This window comes from Myxocyprinus asiaticus, chromosome 38 (assembly GCF_019703515.2).
Source record: "Myxocyprinus asiaticus isolate MX2 ecotype Aquarium Trade chromosome 38, UBuf_Myxa_2, whole genome shotgun sequence".
Classification (NCBI taxonomy): Eukaryota; Metazoa; Chordata; class Actinopteri; order Cypriniformes; family Catostomidae; genus Myxocyprinus; species Myxocyprinus asiaticus.
The window spans coordinates 7,493,136-7,510,994 of NC_059381.1; the positions used below are offsets into that span (position 1 = coordinate 7,493,136).

At 38.0% G+C, this 17,859-nt stretch overlaps 1 protein-coding gene across 1 annotated transcript in view; it reads left to right on the plus strand.

The window, feature by feature from the left end:
• The window catches only part of LOC127428825 (probable E3 ubiquitin-protein ligase HERC1), a 117,856-nt gene that overhangs the window by 15,525 nt on the left and 84,472 nt on the right, over positions 1-17,859 (plus strand). The window contains exons 2-7 of the mRNA XM_051677441.1: positions 11,227-12,195; positions 14,266-14,361; positions 14,546-14,731; positions 16,010-16,321; positions 17,101-17,197; positions 17,537-17,680. Of these exons, the coding sequence (XP_051533401.1) occupies positions 11,263-12,195; positions 14,266-14,361; positions 14,546-14,731; positions 16,010-16,321; positions 17,101-17,197; positions 17,537-17,680 (1,768 nt within the window). The 5' untranslated portion in view covers positions 11,227-11,262. The remainder of the gene's footprint in view (positions 1-11,226; positions 12,196-14,265; positions 14,362-14,545; positions 14,732-16,009; positions 16,322-17,100; positions 17,198-17,536; positions 17,681-17,859) is intronic.

Consider the following 17,859-nt stretch of genomic DNA (forward strand, 5'->3'; position numbering starts at 1 on the left):
AAATGTAAATGTAAATATCTAAAACTCCTTACGTACATTTACTTTAGGAGCTATACTGCAGAAGAATTTTTTTTTATCGGAGAATGTTGAATATAATATTAAATATTTAAATATTTTAAAATATAAAAATCCTTAAAACAAGATACATTTACCTGAGAAGCAACAAATAAGATATTCAGACTTGCATTCAGAGAATGTATCTTGAATATGAGTATATTTCGTGTTTACTGCACTGGCAGAAGTATAAACAAGTGAAAAAATACACTTATATACAAAATACACATATTCAAGATGCATTCTCTAAAAACGAGTTTACATATCTTATATGTTGCTTCTCAAGTAAATGTATCTTGTTTTAATGATTTTTAGGTCATTTTAAATGGGAAACAAGACAAAAACACTTGATAACAATAGGATTTTTTGCAGTGAATGTTTTTTAAAGAATTAATACAAATCAAGTATTTTTTTCCTTCTAATTCATTGAATGCCATTTAGAGGTATTTTAGAAGAAGCCTTGATTTTTGTCACACATTATACATATATACAGTGAAATTCTTTTTCCCCCACCATGTATCCCAGCTAAACTGGGGTCAGAGCGCAGGGTCAGCCATGATACGGCATCCCTGGGGCAGATATGGTCAAGGGCCCATCAGTGGCATCTTGGCAGTGCTGGGGCTTGAACCCCTGACCTTCTGGTCAGCAATCCAGAGCCTTAACCACTGAGCCACCACTTTAAAACTAATGATTAATGATTGGTTTTTCAAATATTTCCTTTCATGTAGTGTGTTATATAGCTGTTTGTGAATGTAAAAAAGTCTGCAAAGTTTCAAAAATCAAAGTGCACGACAAATGGAGTTATTGACTCCCAAAAGAAAGGACCGATTCTGAACACCTGAAACGAGTCGTTAGTAATTCCAGACTTACTTCCTGTACTAACCTACATAATTTGGTAACAAAAAAACCCGCCTCTGGTCTTCATTGGCTGCTCACGAACAGCTTTGACCCGCCCTCAAACACTACACTAAGTGGTAGACCAATCACAACAGACTGGGACATCTGACTAATCAGAGCAGAGTAGGCTCTCTGAAAGGAGGAGTTTAGAATGAATCCTTTAGAACGGATCGTTGAACGAGTTGTTTTTGACACTGGGGAAAAAAAAGGTTATGCTGCAATTTAAATTATGAGCAAATTAAAGTGATTTTTGACCTTGGATGCATGTAAATCTTTTGTTTTAGACCTTTAAAACAAAATAGGTGCTCTTTAATCGTTGCCATAATCGCACAAATAGTTAAATAATCATTCTAATAATCGTTAGATTAGTTGATTATCAAAATAATCGTTAGTTGCAGCCCTACTCAACAATCTGTAGTTAGTCTTTTCAAAGGCCATCATATTAACAACTTGTTTTGTCATGGTTTTAGAGGATCTCTGGGAATGTGACACTAGGTCTCACACTGCCTCGAACATAACTGTGAAGCAGCTTTGACAAGCTGTCTTTTTATTTTTATACATCGTGAAACTGTAGAGGTAACCATGGCATAATAAATTCCAGGGTGTAAGGCTGATCTTTGGGCACGCAAAGAAGTGCTGGGTCATGTTGCTCATAGACACTAACCAAGATAGGTGGGGGGCTGCAATGGGAACTTGCTCGAAGTGTCGAGAAGGCCATGGGGTTCAATGACTCAAGACATTTCAAGTTAAGACAGAGGCAGAGGTCCAGGTTGCTCAATTCCCAGGCTTCTGGTGTCTGATTCATGGTCTAGAGTTTTTAACCCTGTGATGTCATTTCACATGCAAGCCTACTCAATAGCACATTCGTGGAGAAGCTTTCTCTGCTTTATTTGTTCTGTTAAATATATGGGATTTAACAAAGGGAGAGTTCACCCAAAAATGGAAATTTTCTCAAGCTCATATTGTACCAAACACATTTGACTTACTTTCTTCCATGGAACACACAATGAGATGTTATGCAATATTTCAGTCTCAGTCACCATTCAGTTTGAATGGAACAACATATTGGGTGAGGACTGTATCTACCTGAGATTCTATGATACCTGATTTTTCTTTGAAAATTATGAAATGTGAAATTACACATTGTTGGCTTTGTGCATGCAAACACACTCATTGTTAAGCTACAGTATAATATTATTTTTCCCAGCACCATGGCCTTGGTTACAAGCAGAAATGAAAAGTAATTTCAGAATTAAAAAGTTCTGATAAAGTCTTATCAAAGCTAACTTATTTAGAATGGAAGGATATAAGAAAAATATGGTTGTCATTAAAGTTATGGTTGCTCCAATACAAAATTTTGGCTTCAGTACGAAACCAGCCCTGGTACCTCGTTATCAATACTAACTCAATACTTAAATAAAGCTCTCATTTCAGTGGGACTTTTATTTTGAAAAATCTTTGAAGTTCTTCCTGTTTGTGAAGGTTTGTTATATCAAGCTTCCTGCGAGTCGCGAGCTGAAATCCCCGAGCTTTAATGGAGAAAGAGTTCATTTGAGAGTTCACAGCTCTTTATACACTCTGTTTATACACTCACTATACTATTGGACACATTGCATTAAAATCAAGCATTAGTAGTTTGTGTGTGTGTGCGTGCCTGTGTGTGTGCGTGTGTGTGTGAAGGAGATGACAGGGCAGAGAGGCGCCTCATATTGACATCCTTCTGCTGTTTAATGATCACACTTGGCCATATAGAGGCTTTTTTATTATTATTTTCAAATGGTCTTTGATTTCATCTCAAAACTCTCACATTACATAACATTTTGCTAATGGCATCATACTTAAATATGGTACCGAAATTAACTACAAGATGATATCGTACCATTTTACATTGTTTGGTATCGCGATATTTGGTTAGTACCGGTATACCGCGCAACCCTAATTACAGTAAATAATGCTGTTTTTAAAAGAGTTTGCTGTTACTGCTTATGCCCAATTTACACAGCATGCTGAAGCAGGGCAGAAGCAGTGCATCACAACAACTTGAGCTGCGAGTGACGCTTGTGCTCTTGCACCAGCAGCGTTTCAGCTACAGAAACTGCAGTGCGCTTTGCTGAAATGGTTTCTGGTTCCACACCAAATATTACCAAAACAAACCAAAAATTACAAAATTGTTATCGTGAGTGTGCTGTTGAGGAGTTTTGTTAACTTAATCGTCATGTACTAACATTTACATAATGGGGAGGGGCAAATGTACAATTCACGTGTAACTGAAAACTCAACACACTGTATGCTATTGCCAACTTATTTTCTGGAATCATTGAGACTGAACGCTGCTGTTTGGACTGCGTGTGACTTGATATCGAGCATGATCAACGCTTCTTTATGAAATGGGTAAGTAGTTCACCTCAATATTTTGTTGTTTATTGTAGATGAAGCATCGTTTGTATTGATCAATAGGTCTTGGAGGAATGCTTGATCTTATATTCTATATAAAGAGACTTATTGTACTATTGATCACCTAGAAATAATTTAATTCGCTTTAATGACTGTTTGCATTTTCTGGTAATAGTGACATTTTAATAGAAATACTTCAATTTCTGTTGTTTTGTATTTAGTACAAGTCGTGGACAGAAGAAATGCCATCACGCTTCATCTTTTGCTTAGAAGTTTACGGAGAAGAACAAGAAGAATTTGGGTTCATCCAGTCAACCAGCGCAGGAGAGAGTTTGGTGCTTTTTACCATCTCGTTGCTGAACTGCGCTTCGACAATGACCGACACTTGAAATATTTCAGGATGACTGCAGAGCAAATGGACAATCTTCTTTCTCTGGTTGGTGCTGACCAACCAGAAGACAAACCACAAATTATCAGGCAGCCATCGAACCCAAACAGCGGCTTGCGATTACACTGAGGTAACGACAATAGTTTTTATTAACTATTTAGAAACCTATTGTGTACTGTAAACAATTATCTAAGGTACTGTTAGTGTATACTGTAGTGTACTTTGCAAGGTTGTCTCTGAATTTAAACCTACATCTACTTACTAAATTCCAAAGAAATAAGATAAGCAATTTTAATCAAACAAGAAAGTTTATTAGGAACAATTACATTTTTTATTTTTTTCCAAACTAGAAGTGTATGCACAAACATTACCAAATAGCCATGCAGATATTACTTTGTTATTTACATATACATTTACATAAAATAAAAGAAAATCACACAATATGAACAAATATGATACTACTAATAAAAAGACAAACACAATGCTATAAAGATAGACAAATGCAAACTAAATAAAAAAAGAAAAAGGTCTACTTATCAGAACTGGTGATAGACAGGTGAGGAATGGTGTTCTGTTGATTCTCCCTGTTGTTGGTAAGATGTTGTTGGGGGATGTGTCATTTGATGTAGATGATGTGTGCGGTGGCGCTCACTCTAGCCTTCATGGTAGGAGGGTGTGGGGTGGTACTGTTGAAATTCTGATGTTTGTGGGCAACGGCTGCTTGTACTTGACAAAACTGTTGGTGCTGTTGAGTGTTGCTGTCTCAGATTTTCTTCTTCCAATTGTAAGTCTGACAAATAGTTGAGGATATAAATTTGAGCCCTGGTTTGGTTTCTTGGATGCAGCCTGTTTAATTTAGACACTAAACTCAGGGCAAAGTAATATATCTCACCCTCCTGTCTGGGGACACATGGTGGGGATGAAGTGGTAGGTTGTGTTATAATGTCCAAAAGCTGTTGCTCTGCTGCAGTGGGTAAAACAGTTCTCCTCCTTTTCTGTCTCGGCTGCTGACTTTCATTCATTAGAGCTTGCATTCTTGGATGTGGGGTGGGGCTGGGAGTGTCAGATTTCTGAGCTGATAACGGTGATATGAGAGCGCCAGATCTTGGAGTTGTTAATGGTGGTGTGGGGATGGCAGATCTCTGACCAGCTGAGGGAGTGGGGGTTGCAGACCTTTTGACAGTACAGAATGCAGATGGTGGACTTGACAGTCCTGATAGCTCAGGCTCCAAATCTTACTAAGTCACAGTCATATCTAAAGCTTCCTCCTCTGGCTGAAGAGTGTTTCTGGAACTAAAATAAATACTACAGCTGTTATTTTTATAGTTTTGCTGAATTGGATCTTGTTCAGAATCTTTTATTACTTCTTTAAATGCAAATTCAGAATACTTTGTTATAACTGTACATTTATTGTTGTCTTGACTTTGATTATTGGCTATGTTATGCTGTTAACAAAAGTTATATAGCATATTTACTTTCTGGCTTGCATATGGGGTAGCAGGAAAGACATTAATTTTTCATATCTCCGTTCCTTGATGGTTCCACCAGCAGAACCACTAGGCAGTTTTTTGCTTCCTGTTTCTAACAAATACATCCTGAAAAATCTTCCACCTCTGCTTGCATTCACTCACTGTAAAAGGAAACAATCAAAAAACAAATTGTAACAACCAAACAATTCTCTATGTCTTCCACAGATTCCTAGGTACAGGGAAAAGCTTCACTAGCCTGGCATTTCAGTATCGGCTTGGGATATGCACCGTAAGTCAGTCTGTCCACATGACTTGTAGGGCAATTGAGAGGAAAATTATGACAACACAGTTCCCTCCTCCAACTGAAGACATGTGGAGAGACATTGCCATTCTGGAAGCGTGTTTTTCAGTTATAAGAGAACATTCTCTATTGTCCTCTTAGCACTGACAGATGCAAACTACAGATTCAGATTTATCAAGGTGGGTGACTTTGGAAGATCAAATGATGGTGGAGTCTACAGTACCTCTGCTTTTGGGAGAGGCATGGAAGACAAAACTTTGTCTGTGCCTGCAGACAGCCCTTTCCCAGGATCAGGTATTCAAGGTCCAATGCCATACACAATCGTAGGGGATGCAGCATTTCCCCTAAAGAAGTATTTGATGAGACCGTTTCCTGGGAACAACATTCCACGATGGAGAAGAATTTTCAGTTACAGACTGTCTCGGGCCAGAATGGTTGTTGAATGTGCTTTTGCCATTCTGTCTGCCAGATGGAGGGTTCTGCATACAACAACCAACTGTTGCCTTGGCCACTTGCATCCTGCATAATTACCTCCTAACCCCATTGCAAAACCAAAGATGGCTAGAAGAGGCAGAAGAAAGAGGGGAAGTGCTACCAAATGTTACAAACATGGGTGGGAACAGGGGATGCAGAGAGGCATATGAAGTGCGTGAGAAGCTTTGCACATTTTTTGGCTCCCCTGAAGGCATTGAAGTGTCCTGGCAAGACCATATGGCATAGGGCTTGTTGGCAACTGTGTAGTAAACATTCATGGGAACTCAGTGGTCATCCGTACATTGAATATACAATGTATTACATTGTAATACAGTATACTTTGAAAATATTTTAGGCTTTTACCACCTTTTTCATTTTAATATGCTTGCTAGTTATTTTGAATAATTGTTATGTATAATTTTTAATATGCTTGCTAGATATTTTGTATAATTATGTAAGTATTGTAAATAAATGCTTTAATGGTATCACCTGATTTTAAATGTATTGTTATAAGGTTATGAATTGATTCAAGGTAATAATAGAATTGTTTTACTTTAATGGCAGCCAACATAAGAGTTATGCGCTCCATACAAACATTCACATTCCAAAAATATTAAACATTAACCTAATAAAACACAATTTAACCCCCCACATCAACATAAATGGCTGGCTGAGTTGGTACTAAAATAGGCCACTTTTTAACTTTTAAGAGTTATTTTGATGGTTCCTTTAATTTAAAAAGGGCCAAACAACAGTGAAAGCATGGATTTGACATATACACTCATGCAAATGAAATTACAACTGTTATTTGCCCTAAATGACAAATAACACAAACATAAATTTAAGTTAAATAATCACTTAAGGATTGAGGATTGTACATATGAGGATTGTACCTAAAAATACTCAACAGAGAGATAATAAAATCGGTCTGAAAGGTGCACGCATACACAGGGATCTTCCTAGAATGGTAACATTTTGATCAAGTTTTCCTAAGGTAAGTTGCACTTTGTTTAGTCCACGTTAATGATATGTAAAGTTCTTATTCTAGTAGCCTACAGACAAATTAACGACTCAGTCTCTCATCCCACCACATATACATATTAACACTATAATTACATACATATCTTGTAAATCCATGTAATGACATTACTTGTAATAAATTAAAATACTTTTTTCGGTTACAGTGATGATTTTCTGTACTGATTCACTCGCACGCCTGCCCTGTTTTTTATCGAGCACTAGCATCAAAGGGGTGGATTAGTAGTAAATTAAAACTTACCATCAGCACCAACAGCCAAACTTATAGCATTCCATGCCTTCTTTGCCACAACATCCTTGTACATGTAATGTTGAGGGTCATACAGTATTTGGTGTTTTTCCACCTCCACTATGAGTCGGGTGTCGTCCATTGTGTAGCCTTTCCAAATGTAAAGTTGCAGTTTTCCAAACTCACTGCTTCTGCATCTGATGTAAATGCACTCATTGTTTAACACGCATGGTGAAAAAAATATGCGCTGCTTCTGCTCTGCTTCTGCGTGCGGTGTAAAACAGCCGTTAGACTTTTCAAACTAGCTACTCTAAAAAATAAAAAAAACTCACGGACATTAATTTACTGAAGTAAAAATGTAAATGATAGAAATTGGCTAAGGCTTCCATGCGGCATGATCCATGCGTAAGTACTTCCAGTCCTCACTATGTGTTCCTACTGAAAAGTTTTGACACAAACTCTGTAAAGGGGAGCCATGGCCATATGAGCCATACTGCTGTGCAACTTTTAGCTCAACTACAGGGGTAACGATTGACTGGAGAAAGTCACAAGTGTTACATTCATCATGTCAAACATTACTGAATTTTATTACACGGTTCAACTTGGAGTTTAAAATATGGTTAAAACTAAAGCATCACATACACTTATTGAGGTTTTCTGCAATGTCACAGCTCTCACAATTGTCTTACAGTATCTTAAAAACTGCTATGAGGAAGATATTTAAAGGGATAGTTCACCCCAAAATTGAAAAATTCTCTCATCATTTACTCAACCTTATGCCATCCCAGATGTGTATGACTTTCCTCCTTCTGCTGAATACAAGCAAAGATTTTTAGAAGAGTATTTCAGCTCTTTAGGTCTTCACAATGCAAGTGAATGGGTACTAACATTTTGAAGCTCCAAAATCATATTATGGCAGCATGAAAGTAATCCATAAGACTCCAGTGGTTAAATCGTTGTCTTTATAAGCAATATGATAGGTGTGGGTGAGAAACAGATCAAAAAGTCATTTTTACTATAAATCTCCACTTTAAGTTTCACATTCTTCTTCTTTTGTTTTTGGCAATTCGCATTCTTCGTCCATATCGCCACCTACTGGGCAGGGAGGAGACTTAAAATATTGATCTGTTTCGCACCCGCACCTATCAAATTGCTTCTGAGCCTCTGGAGTCATATGGATTACTTTTACACTGCCTGCTTTTTGGAGCTTCAAAATGTTGGTACGTTCACTTGCATTGTGAGGACCAACAGAGCTGAGATATTGTTCTAAAAATCAATATCAATATCAATATGTTTGTGTTCGGCAGAAGAAATAAATTAATTTACATCTGGGATGGCATGAGGGTGAGTAAATTATGAGAGAATTGTCATTTTTGGGTGAAATACCCCTTTAATGTCAAACTTTAATCAAGAGCTAGCTTCTGTCCTCAGAGAGTCAGTCCAAATTTGCCGGAGACGCAGTGAGGTAAAGCTAGTTTTCAGTGAATGTGCATTCTGGCTGTTTTCTCTCAAAGTGTTATTTGTTGGCAAGAGTCTGGAGTCTGTAATCAGTTTGGCACACACTGAACTAGATTGGGGTGAAACCTATACCTTTAATGAGTCACAATGGCTGAATATGGGGCTTAGTTGTGCAAAAAATTTTCTTTATTGCAAAACCATTTTAATTAAGTAAATTATGCTGTTACTAAAAGAGGGGTGCAAAGTTGGCATTTTGTTCATGTTTAATCAAATTGCACCTCAGGAAAATGCCCTTGATTCACTTTTTGCATATGGTATGATTCATGTAAACAAGTGCTGTCTGTCAAGAAGTTTGCCTCAGAGATGTGTAGCATAGATGAATAAATGGGTTACAGTTATTTATCCTTAATTTAACTAATATTACTTCTAGAGGCATAACAAGGTTAAACAAAAGAGAGGCCTACTTTATTTGGTCAGTCTAATTTTATTGTATTTTTTTCATTGAATTCATTTATTCTGAATATATATATATATATATATATATATATATATATATATATATATTTTTTTTTTTTTTTTTAATTTGAGTTCAAAACATCTGTGTAAAAATTTTTTAATGCTGAGTTGATAACTGATTATGCTGAGTCATACACACACACACACACACACACACACAATACAACAGATTGCATATTTCTAAAGAAATAAGAGTCTGCACATGTATATTTTTATGTTTAAGCAGTTTATTTCCAAATGTAAATACTGCGACAATGTTTTCACTGGATTTAATGCCTATGATTGATTGAGAGTGACACATGATGTCTCTGTATTAGTTTATTTTATGATTTAAAGAAAAAATAAATTTACATTGTTGTTTGGCCTAAAACAGGTAGGGTTTTTGAGTATGGATGAAGAGGATTAGTGTGTAAAATGATGGCGAGCCCCCATGGATCTGGATTCTGACATTCTGATGTGTGTGGAGTCCATTCTGGATATTTCCCTTTCCATAACCTGGAGCTGGACTATTTTTTTCAAAATTGTACACCCTTTGAACAGAACTCAGTACTCATTGGAACACCAAAGGATCTTCACTGCGCCTTGCTTGTGTGGTAGGACTGAAGATTTTAACTAAGTTTAACCAGGATTTGGAAAAAAGAGACAAAAGTTGAAGAGACAAAAGTCTTATTCTCTTCTCACAATTACATTGTTGTGTGATTTGATATACTGATGTGATTGATGAGTATGCAAATACTTGTTAATTTATTTTTTTTTAATCTGATATTTCAGGGTGCACCCAGGGTTTGATCATTTGTACTGCCTGTACAATTGAATGTTGTATATTTATTTGTTGTATTTTTTTTTGCTTGTTTATTTGTTTTATTGTTTTCTACTTTTCCTATAAAAAGAAAGTTGAATAGGTCTTCCTAAATTTCATATTCAATATAAGCTGGAATAAATATCAAACTCACCTCTCCTGATTCTTTATTTGCACATCCTCAGGCTCAGTAGACGAACCTATACTGGTCCATATATTTTAACAGCTCTAGTTGTACGCACATTCCCATGTGTTTGCTTATAAGTGCTACAGATGCCCCGAAGGAGAACAATGAATATGTCTATTTGTAGGGAAGATCTGTGTTTGTGGTCTGTTTCCGTTATAAATGGAAATGCTAGTTGCACTATAACTAACAAAATTGTGACGTGAAGATGCCAGACATTAGCTCTGTCCCAAAACGTAGTGAGCTGCTATGCTGTTTATAGCCTACATAGGCAGCTACCTTCTAAAGGGTGTGCTGAGCCTTTCAAAGTATACTCTTTTGACTGTGAGCTCACATAGACGCATTCAATGCATCCGCACTACAACTGCTTTGTGATAATGTTTTAGCACAGTCAGTGGCTTTTGGATGTGGCAATAAGCGTGGATTGTTCGCGTGTCTAGAAAAACTAGACTGCACTCGAACAGTCCGCGTGTACTGTGCTGATAACAACATTTGTGTCAAGTGCACTGTGCGCAAAATGTGCTGGCTCATGGAAAATCAAAGTATACTTTGGTCTTAAGGCATTCTAACTGAAATGAAACCTCATTAGTGAAAGATTAGAGATGCACTTTTCTTGCAGTCGAGTCTCACGTGTTTGCCGCAGTTTCAATTGCAATATAATTATTATATTGTGATGTATAACGATATATTGAATTGTGAGATATGGATCGTGAAACATATAGTATTGTGAGGTGCTGCACGATACCCAGCCATATTTACGAACAGTGGACCAGGGCCGGTTTGGTTGCGTGACTTTCACTTGACATCCCCATAGAAGAACGCTACTTTCATTACATGTTGCCATATAAAAGTACCATAAACATATTACAGGGACAAGCTGTGGGACTAGCCTAAGTGCCTTTCTCAAGGTCACAATGGTGATTGCTCATGTCTTGTCCCTTGCAGGAATCAAACCAGCAACCTTCCATTGTTTGAAGTTTTGGAAGAAGAAAAATGTTTAAGCATCTCTCTCTCTCTCTTTCCAGCTATGTGCCTCGTGAGTTTGTGAATAATGCACAGTGATGGTGCCTTCTCAGACCCACGTGATGCTCAAGTGGCAAGAGCACCTCAACAGCTCCTGGGCGGCAGAGGACAGCATTCAGACCGCCACTCGGCATGAAGCTGCTGCTCTCTATGCAAAACTACTCTACAACAAGGAGGTGGTGGGCTTGGCGCAGCCAGTACAGGACTTAATGGGTCCACGCTTGCCCGACTTCCAGTATGAATCGAGTGCTGAGGAGGAAAAAGAGGAATATCTGTCCGCACTGCTCCACAGTCAGCGATGCCTGGCCAACCGCATGCTGGCACGGACCCCGTTTGCCCTATCTCTGCACCACAGGCTGGTGGTCCTACAAAGAGTGTTCTACGCACTCCATAGCAAGTATCACGACCGATTCCGGGCACCGCTGCCTCCCCAACCATCATCATCCAATGCAGAAGGGGGTGCTCTTGAGTCTGTTTCAGATCCATGGCCAACAAGCAGTTCATGTTCAAAGTCAGGAACGGATGTTCTTATAGAGATGGGTGTCCGAACTGGGTTGAGTCTACTCTTTGCCCTACTGAGGCAGAGTTGGCAACGTGGGCGTCTTGAAAATCCGCCAGACGTCGCTCTGTGCAATGAGGTACTGGCTACTGCGTCATCCGTCCTGGCAGCCCTGCCTCCCCTCTCCTTGGCCAACGAGAACAAGATCCCAGCCGTAGGGCTTGACTGCCTTGCCCAAGTTGGAGACTTCTTGAAGAAGACTGCAGTCAGCGGGTCTGGGGCAGATCAAGCGGGTCGGAGGCTTGCCCTGGAGCTCCTGCTCTCGCTAGCGCTACAAAGAGGATCCTTGCGCTTCCTTCTTGAGTGGGTAGAGGTGGCGTTGGCTGCTTCGGCTTCCTCTACATCTTCTGAAACTGTTGGGGTGGGCTGCGAGCTAATTCATCAGACCCTGCAACAGATGCGCCAGCACATGGTGTGTTACTAAGCCCTGCAGTTGACCCTAGCGGTCATGCTAATAGCATGAGTGGAGTAATGTACATTAATGCTAACTGTTAATGTGTGCTTAAATCGAAAGCCGTGCCTATTTCACACAGTGAGAGTATAGAGTTACAGGGCTGAGGCAAGGTTAAAACTCCTCCATTTGTTCATCCTTTTCTCAGTATTTCAGTCTTGTGGACGCTACTTAAAAACCGGTGTTTGCTAAAATACATGCTACTCCTAATTTAAAGTTCAAATACATTTGAGTTCATATTGTGATAAAGTGGTTAACTACACTACAAGATACTAACAAAAAGCTTACTACATTGAAGCTATTTAAGGAGCAATATGTTTGAAAATATATATCACTACAGTATGTACAGCTTATGGCAATATACAGCATGTAGCATCAGATTAAAAACATCTTTAAAAAATATATTTAACCAGCCTAAGCTGGTTTGCTGGTCTTAGTTTGTTTAAGATGGTCTAGCTGCTCTCCCAGTATGGCCAAGTATGGTCTCCTAGCTTGACTAACTGACAAGTGCCCAAAACCCCTCTAAAACCAGCAAACAGACCATTGACCAGGCTTGGAGACCATCCAAAACCAAATCCAAATTTTTTTGCTCAAAACATTGAGGGTTTTTAAAATAAATGATTCTCAGTTAGTGGAACAACAGATAAATATATGCTTAATAAAAATATATATATACAAATAAAAAACTGGAATATAACTGGCTTGAAAACATAGTGATGAACAGCAGCTTTTAGCTAAATATTTTGCTATAAAAAAGATGCAATATGCCGCACAGGGACTTCTGTACTGAGACTCGAATCAGTGAACCGTTTATTTTTAAACTGCTTCATTAACAGGAATATTCTGAATGAGCCGATTAATTACAACAAATCAGACTTTCTAATGCTTAAGAGAGAATGAGGATGTTTGAGGAGAGCAGGTTTGATTACCTCAGTTTGCATGGCTGAAAAGCTGTGTACGCAATACAGTGTGACAAAAAATCAGTGATGCAGAGTTTTGTCATACTACGGTCATGCTACTAAAAATTTAGTGAAGTTGGGAGCATCACTAACACTGGTGTTAAAGAAAGTTGCTAATGCTAATTGTAACTGCTAATACATTACTGTCATTATCAATACAGTAGTTTAACAAACACATCTCATATTATTGTGATTTTGGAGAGCAGGAATAGAAGCAATATTTCTCCATGGTCTAAATCAGATTGTGGCTTTAATTTGACCGGGAGCTCTTGGCCCCTTTTCCCAGCTCTGAAAGCCGCCTGAGCTGGGCAAGACCTGCCATGTGCCACACTCTAATTTATTCATGTCTTAATCAGTGAGATATATGTCTCTGCTTCAAGACTTTTGAGCTTGAAGTTCAGCAGCACTTGTTCCCCATACTAAAACAACCATTTATTTATTTATACTCCATCTCCTCCAAAACACAGTTAATTTGTCCTTCGAAATGCTAGCTGGTAAAGCACTTCAGTGGAGTCGTTGTCAAAATCTGTCAACAAGAAATAAAAATTACTCTAGTTTCTTATTACACATTCGTTGGCTTGTAATATTTTATCAAAATGAAGGAACTACTTGCTCCAACTTTTCAGCTGATTTTTAGGCATTGTTTTAGGCTGCTGTTGTAAATAATGCCATAATTTAATGTGGGTTAACATAAATGTAATAAAGGTTAGGGCAATAATAGCAAATAGTGATACATTTGAAAAAGATGAGTTTACATTGGGATATACCGACATGCTCTCGAACTTAAGAGCGTACTTGCACATTATCTAAATATTTAATCACAATAACATCGGCTGTCATGCTAATATGTAATTGCGAACCTTTTAGTGACATGTTGCAGATAATCAAGCGCTCTTAAAATGACACCTTCCTGATGAAAGGGCACTCAAATAGTGTGTTGTGGCAACGTACATGTACTATTAGGTTAAAGAAAATCGTTTTTCTCTTGAGCAAGCCATTGTAACATTAGTTAGCCATGTGTTCTCTCTGGAAATGTTTTTGGATGTACTTAATTTGTTGTTTTATATTACAGGCTATTCGTGGTGAATCTGTCAATTCTCAAGTGCTGAAGAAAGATGCTGATGGACTTTGTAGCCTTTCGCACGTTGCTCTCTGCCTCTTTGAAGAGGTGTGTGTTTGTGTTGATGTCCCTTGTGAACAAATCGTCAAGTTGTCTGAGACTATATCAAGCTGTTTTCTTATCTTTGTCTGAGGTGTTTTAAAAAATTCTCAGGTGGAGTGTGAGTGACTTTTGCCTCTATAATTCTCTCTGTTCATAAGTAAACCTTTAATTGTTTGTGTCTGTGTTGTAGATCTGTACCCTGGCCTCTAACTGCCTGTGCTCGTGCAGTGCGGGTTCTTCATTGTCCTCTGGCTCAGAGAGTGATGTGGTCATGGTGCATGTGTGGGGCAGCAACAGTAGCCATCAACTTGCCGAAGGAACATTGGAGAAGATTTTACAGCCCAAACTAGCTCAGGGCTTCAGCGACGCACAAATGGTATATATTACTCAAACCAAACAGTCGAAATAACTGAGTCGTTTTGAAGCTCACATTAGTTCCCCTGTATGGCAGAAATGAGCTAAATTAGTATTTTCATATTACTAAAGTTCTATGAAAAACACTAGGGATGCATGATATATCAGATATAATGTTACTCAGAAATCGTAAACTCGCCCCCGTCCATAGAAAGGCTATTCCATATTGTAGAGTATATCTAAATGCGTTCAGCGGGAGATGCAGATATAAACACAGAGACAACGCGTAACCACGAAAGCCATCCGGGTAGTGCACGTTGATGGGATAACTGACCCCCACTTCAGAAAATAGACTGGAGGGGGGCCCGCTGAACACATTTTATACCGTGCCCAAGAATTCCTAACTGCAGTCCTGCTTATGTCAATGTGATATTTCAGTTTTTTCTTTTGAATAAACTTGCAAAAATCTGGTTTTTGCTTTGTCATTATGGGGTATGGAGTGTAGATTGATGTGAAAAAGATAATAATTTAAAGCATTTTAGCATAAGGCTGCAACATAACAAAATGTGAAGAAAAAAAATGAAGCAGTCTGAATACTTTCTAAATGCACTGTAATTAACTCTCGGTATCTACCAAAATGTCTGTTTTAGCCAAAGCTGATAAAATTATTATTGGATATTAGAATCGACCAAAATTTCTATATCACCCATAACCGATTAAAATGATTATTGGTTCTGTACCGACCAAAATTTAGATATCAGCCATAACTGAAAAAAATAATTACCGGCTATTAGTATCGACCAGAATTTTTAAATCGTCCATAATCAATAAAAATAATTATTGGCTGTTCATATCAAGCAAAATTTCTATATTGGCCAGAATGGCTAAAAATACTTGTCGGCAATCGGTATCAATCAAACTGTCTAGATCGGCCATTATTGATACAAATAATTGTCAGCTATCAATTAAAACCAAACTTTCCATATCAATCAACCAAAATGTCTATAACTGTAGATCTATATTAAAAAGAACAGATTATAAGTTTTATCAAGTTCATTAGTCTGCACTAAAACTGTTTTACTGTAGTAGTTTTAATATAGACATGGCTTTTCATTATTATTGAATAATTATATAATTAATAATTCATTATTATTTTCATTATTATTGAGAAATGCGATTCAGAAAACAGGAGCCACATCTTAATATACATATGTGCCCTTTCACTAATACAGTTTAAACACCCTTGATCATAATTCAATTCTCTCAGCTCTGAATGGTACTCTGGTCTTTCCTTCTGCAGATCGAGGCAGGCCAGTACTGCACATTTTCCGTATCAGCTGACGGTGCAGTGAAGGCCTGTGGGAAGGGGAGTTATGGGCGGTTGGGCCTGGGGGACTCTAATAACCAGTCCATTCCCAAGAAGCTGGTGCTGGAGCCGCCTCGCACCATGAGGAAAGTGTCTTCCTCCAAGGGTTCAGACGGACACACTCTGGCCGTCACGGCGGAGGGAGAGGTGTTCAGCTGGGGAGACGGCGACTACGGCAAACTGGGGCATGGAAACAGCGCCACGCAAAAATACCCAAAGATCATACAAGGCCCTCTGTTAGGAAAGGTGAGAGCAGAGGAGATGGTATTTGAGGTTTAAAAAACCTGTTTATCCTTGGCAAACTTGCATATAATTTGTAGCAAATTTGAAGTAATGTTTGCTTGCCGTTTGCCACAGGGGTTCAGCGGACACTGAGTTTTTCTGAGGGTTTGTATTTAAAAGTGTTTTATTCTGGGAGAAATGTGGACACTTTTTGCACAAGTTTCTGTAGGACTGTCTAATTAAGGGTGTTTCTCTTACAAAAAAAGTTCTGTGGAGGTACCATTGTGCAGGGATGGTGTCAAATGATAATACCTTGATACTTTGAGATATACCATGGTGCTTAATGATTACAGTCATTATTCATATACCATGGTATTTACATGGTACACGGAGGTAAATATTACATTTAGTTTTTTTATATAATTCAATTCATTTAATATCATATCTTTTATTTTATTATATTTATTATTATAGTATAGTATATTATTTTATATAATTATTTATTATAATATAATTTATTTATATTGTATTTATTATACATATATTATATATTTGTTATATTTATTGAATATATTTGGAACATACTGTATTTTGGGTAAACTCGTTTATCTTGGACCAGTAAGCAACCACCCAAAACACCCTAGCAACTGCATAATAATAGCCTGGCAACATCCCATAACACCTATCTCGGTGGCAAGTTTTACACAGCCAAGCACCACCAACATTTTCTTCAAAATGTGTAAAAATCTAGTTTGTATTATGATTGCATTCGTAAAGCTGTGTGTGTTTGTTTTATATGGCAGGTGGTGGTGTGTGTGTCTGCGGGATACAGACACAGTGCTGCAGTGACTAATGATGGAGAGCTGTACACATGGGGGGAAGGTGACTTCGGTCGACTCGGTACATCACTCTCTTCTTACAGATAATGAACATCAATAAACACACACCTGAGACCTCAGTATATGTTTCCATTTATAGTGTTGTCAGTGATATAGAATTCAATATTGATTTATGTGAGGCAGTTTTATATTGTCTGAATGACTGCAGTGCAATATATTTTTTTTAATCCACTGAGAAATAATGAAGTCAACAGGCAACTAATCCAGATTCAAGTACCCCCTTAGATTTTTGACCCATGTGGACTTTGTGTCTTTAATAATTAATTATAAGAAATAAATATGTAATAAATAATAAAAATATTTCTCTCTCTCTCTCTCTCTCTCTGTGTCTGGCATGTAGGTCATAGTGACAGTCACAGTCGTAACGTGCCCACTCTGGTGAAGGATATCAGTGGGGTGGGTCAGGTGGCCTGTGGCAGCTCTCATACCATTGCTGTGGCTCAGGACGGCCGAATAGTCTGGTCCTTCGGAGGAGGGGACAACGGTACGCAGATGTATCATATGATGAGGATATTCTACACTTTTGAAGAATCTTATTAAGCCAAATGTATACAAAAGAAGCCTGCATTTATACTATGCAGTGTCTAAATTTAGTTTGTTGTGGAAAAATAAATAAATAAATGTCGCGTAATGGCAAGAATGTCACGTAAATTGGACCGCACT